The following is a 3,678-nucleotide window of genomic DNA, read 5'->3' on the forward strand; positions in this document are numbered from 1 at the left end:
TTATAGTACCTGGTGTCTATGTAGCTCTATAGAGTTAGATTATAGTACCCGGTGTCTATGTAGCTCTATAGAGTTAGATTATAGTACCTGGTGTCTATGTAGCTCTATAGAGTTAGATTATAGTACCTGGTGTCTATGTAGCTCTATAGAGTACAGTACCTAGTGTCTGTGTAGCTCTATAGAGTACAGTACCTAGTGTCTATGTAGCTCTATAGAGTTAGATTATAGTACCTGTGTCTATGTAGCTCTATAGAGTACAGTACCTAGTGTCTGTGTAGCTCTATAGAGTTAGATTATAGTACCTGTGGTCTATGTAGCTCTATAGAGTTAGATTATAGTACCTGGTGTCTATGTAGGCTCTATAGTTAGATTATAGTACCTGGTGTCTATGTAGCTCTATAGAGTTAGATATAGTATCTGGTGTCTATGTAGCTCTATAGAGTTAGATTATAGTACCTGGTGTCTATGTAGCTCTATAGAGTTAGATTATAGTACCTGGTGTCTATGTAGCTCTATAGAGTGACATTATAGTACCTGTGTCTCTGAAGCCGGCCAGCTCCATGTCCAGCTCAGGGGTCGACTCGATGATGGCCTGAACCTCAGATTTCTCCTGCTGGTCTTCTCCGTCTGGCGGAGGAACGAGGGGAGAAGACAACCACAATTTGATTTACGTAGAAACCGTCATGGATGGGAGGGGCTTGTACAACACACGACACACGCAACCAGATGTCAACACCTGCGTCAACAACAGCGATGATGATAGTCCTGACTAGTCCTTCACCTGCGAGGGCCGACTGCGCCGGGTCGGGACCGGAAGGACTCCCCGCTACCGGTCCGCCCTGGTCGGTCCCAGCGGGTCCTAGTCCGCCCTGGCCGGTCCAGCGGGTCCTAGTCCGCCCTGGCCGGTCCCAGCGGGTCCTAGTCCACCCTGGTCGGTCCCAGCGGGTCCTAGTCCACCCTGGCCGGACCAGCGGGTCCCCAGGCCGGTCCCAGCGGGCCCTAGTCCGCCCTCCTCCTCCTCCTCCTCCTCTGCGGTCTCCCTGCCGCCCGCTCGGCTCTTGCCGAGTGAGACTTTGCCGAGGTCCCTCTTGACGCCGTCGCCGGGAGCGCCTCCCTCCAGGGAGGCTGGGGCCGTTTCCATAGCGACGCCCACGGCGCCGGCGCCGGCGGCGGCAGGCAGAGGCAGCGTCGAGGCGGAGCCGTGGGCGTGGACGTGGGCGTGGGTGACCCCAACCCGGGGGTGGGGGCGGGGGTCCGGTCGTCCACGGGGTCCCGGTGGGACTGGGGGGCCGCTGGAGAGCGGGGGGCCCCCGGGGAGCGGGGGAGGCCGCGGCGCTCGGAGCCGGGGGTGCTGGCCTTGGCGGGGGAGCCGTCCGGGGGGAGGCGGGCGCTGCGGGGTTGGGAGGCCGGCGAGGAGGGGGGGGGCCCCGCTCTTGACCCCGGGACCCGGGGGGGCGTGGGACAGTTCATCCTGAAGACAGAGAGGGAGAGGGAGACGGAGAGGGAGACAGAGAGGGAGACAGAGAGGGAGAGGGAGACGGAGGGGGAGAGGGAGACAGAGAGGGAGAGGGAGACGGAGAGGGAGAGGGAGAGGGAGACAGAGGGGGGAGACGGAGAGGGAGAGGGAGACGAGAGAGGGAGACAGGAGAGGGAGAGGGAGACGGAGAGGGAGACAGAGAGGGAGACGGAGAGGGAGAGGGAGACGGAGAGGGAGAGCGAGACAGAGAGGGAGAGGGAGACGGAGGGGGAGAGAGCGAGACAGTGAGGGGGGACAGAGGGAGACAGAGAGGGAGACAGAGAGGGAAGACAGAGAGAGAGGGAGACGGAGAGAGGGAGACGGAGAGGGAGACGGGAGAGGGAGAGGGAGAGGGAGAGGGAGAGGGAGAGCAGAGAGGGAGACAGAGAGAGAGGGAGACGGAGAGAGAGGGAGACGGAGAGGGAGACAGAGACAGAGAGAGAGACAGAGCGGGAGACGTAGACAGAGAGAGAGAGAGAGAGAGAGGACAGAGAGAGTGGTGAGCAGCTGGAAACCGATGGGAGAACTCAGGAGCTCCTCACGGTTTCAGTGTGTTTTCAGATCAGTGTGGATCAGGTTTGATTGTTTTCAACGCAAACCAAGTCAATGCAAATCAACGCAAATCAATGCAAACAAGCTGTTGATTTCAAACCGTGTTCCTCAAGACAAACGGACCAACACTAACGCCCTCCATGTATCAGAGGGGGTCGGTCACAGGAGCCAGAAGAGCTTTGTGTTGGAAAACAACTGCGCCTCCAAAACGCAACTTGCATGACATGCGACTCCTCTGTCATCTCTCTCTCCGTGAAGGCTGAACACACTCCCCATGCAGAGTCCCTCCTCCCACCCGCAGCAACACCAGCCCCACACGATGAGACTCAGGTGGACGATGAGTTACGTTTGAGACGTGAACCCCCTCTCGTCTCCTCTGGGCAGATCACACTAGTAAAACACACTCTTTGGTTATTGGTGCATTCAAAACATGTACGGAATTAAAGATGGTTGGTTCCCATATTTCAGTGGAGAGTTGTCCTTGTTAACCTGCACCACTAAGACCTTAACCTCAGCAGTGGTTAACTAGGGGTAATACAACTCAAGCCATCAACAATTCATTGACTCAAATCCAACTCCGAGTCTCATGAAGGATCTCATTCTGTGTCCGTTGAATGGTAAATGTAAACGGACTGCGTTTACACAGTTTTTTTTTCTAACCAGTGGCCACTCAAAGCCTTTCACAACATTGCCTCACATTCACCCATTCATGCAGTCAGGTGTGAGGGCGTCTCGCTCAGGGACACCACGACACTCGAACGCTCAGGAGGAGGCGGGGGAATCGAACCAGCAACCTTTCCTGTTACCAGCCGACCCCGCTCTACCTCCTCAGCCGCGTTCCGCCCCCTGTTGAAGGACCAGTGCTGCGTATGACCTCAGGGACGGGCCAGGGCTGTGCGTGAGGGGCATGCGGTCAGACGGTGGGGGCGGCCCGCAGGTGTAGCTCAGGTCATTATCATTCCACGGCACACAGGGTTATACCACAGCGACTGTGGTCCAGGGAGGGCTCGAGAGGGGGGGGGGGGGACTACCTGCTGGTGTGGGTCAGTACCCAGACTCTCCCCTGGGTGCCTCACCTTCAGATCGGTACTGGGAGACCAGTGCCTTGTACTGGTTGGGAGAGAGGCAGATGGGACTCAGGCAAGATATGAACTGCACCAAAGAAAGCTTTATTCATTTGATTAAAAAAGAAAATGGATAGAAACTTTTAAACTTGAATACGATTATCGTGTCGTGTCATATCCAAGGGTTTTAAATGATCGAACACTAACATGTCGCATGTTCACGTAAAAAAAAAAACATCTCGGCAACGTGATAAAAATCGAATCATTCTGTAAGGAGAATGCCCTCATTTTTCGTGTGAATAAAATAGGCATCCCTTGTAAAAATAAAACTAACTTTATTACGACAAAGAAACCTATCCTAACCAGGCCTCGGAAATGACAAACACGCAAAGCATGATGGGTAGGGGTGTAACGATCGCGTGTTCCGCATCGAAATTCTTTTCGGGTACGGGTCTAACGGTTCAAATGCTATCACACACTCTGTGAAGTGTCTCGCCTTGTCCCGATGTTTTGCGTCGAGGACCACAATGGAAATAAGTCCTGGAC

General features: G+C 54.9%; 1 protein-coding gene across 1 annotated transcript in view; it reads right to left on the minus strand.

The window, feature by feature from the left end:
- LOC311355823 (C-Jun-amino-terminal kinase-interacting protein 4-like) overlaps positions 1–3,678 on the minus strand; it is a 44,191-nt gene that overhangs the window by 22,217 nt on the left and 18,296 nt on the right. The window contains exons 5-6 of the mRNA XM_084475651.1: positions 782–1,467; positions 537–627 (exon numbers count right to left, since the gene is read on the minus strand). Coding sequence (XP_084331777.1) covers positions 537–627; positions 782–1,467 — 777 coding nt within the window. The remainder of the gene's footprint in view (positions 1–536; positions 628–781; positions 1,468–3,678) is intronic.

The sequence above is a fragment of the Micromesistius poutassou genome (assembly GCF_964030765.1).
Source record: "Micromesistius poutassou genome assembly, chromosome: 11".
Classification (NCBI taxonomy): domain Eukaryota; kingdom Metazoa; phylum Chordata; class Actinopteri; order Gadiformes; family Gadidae; genus Micromesistius; species Micromesistius poutassou.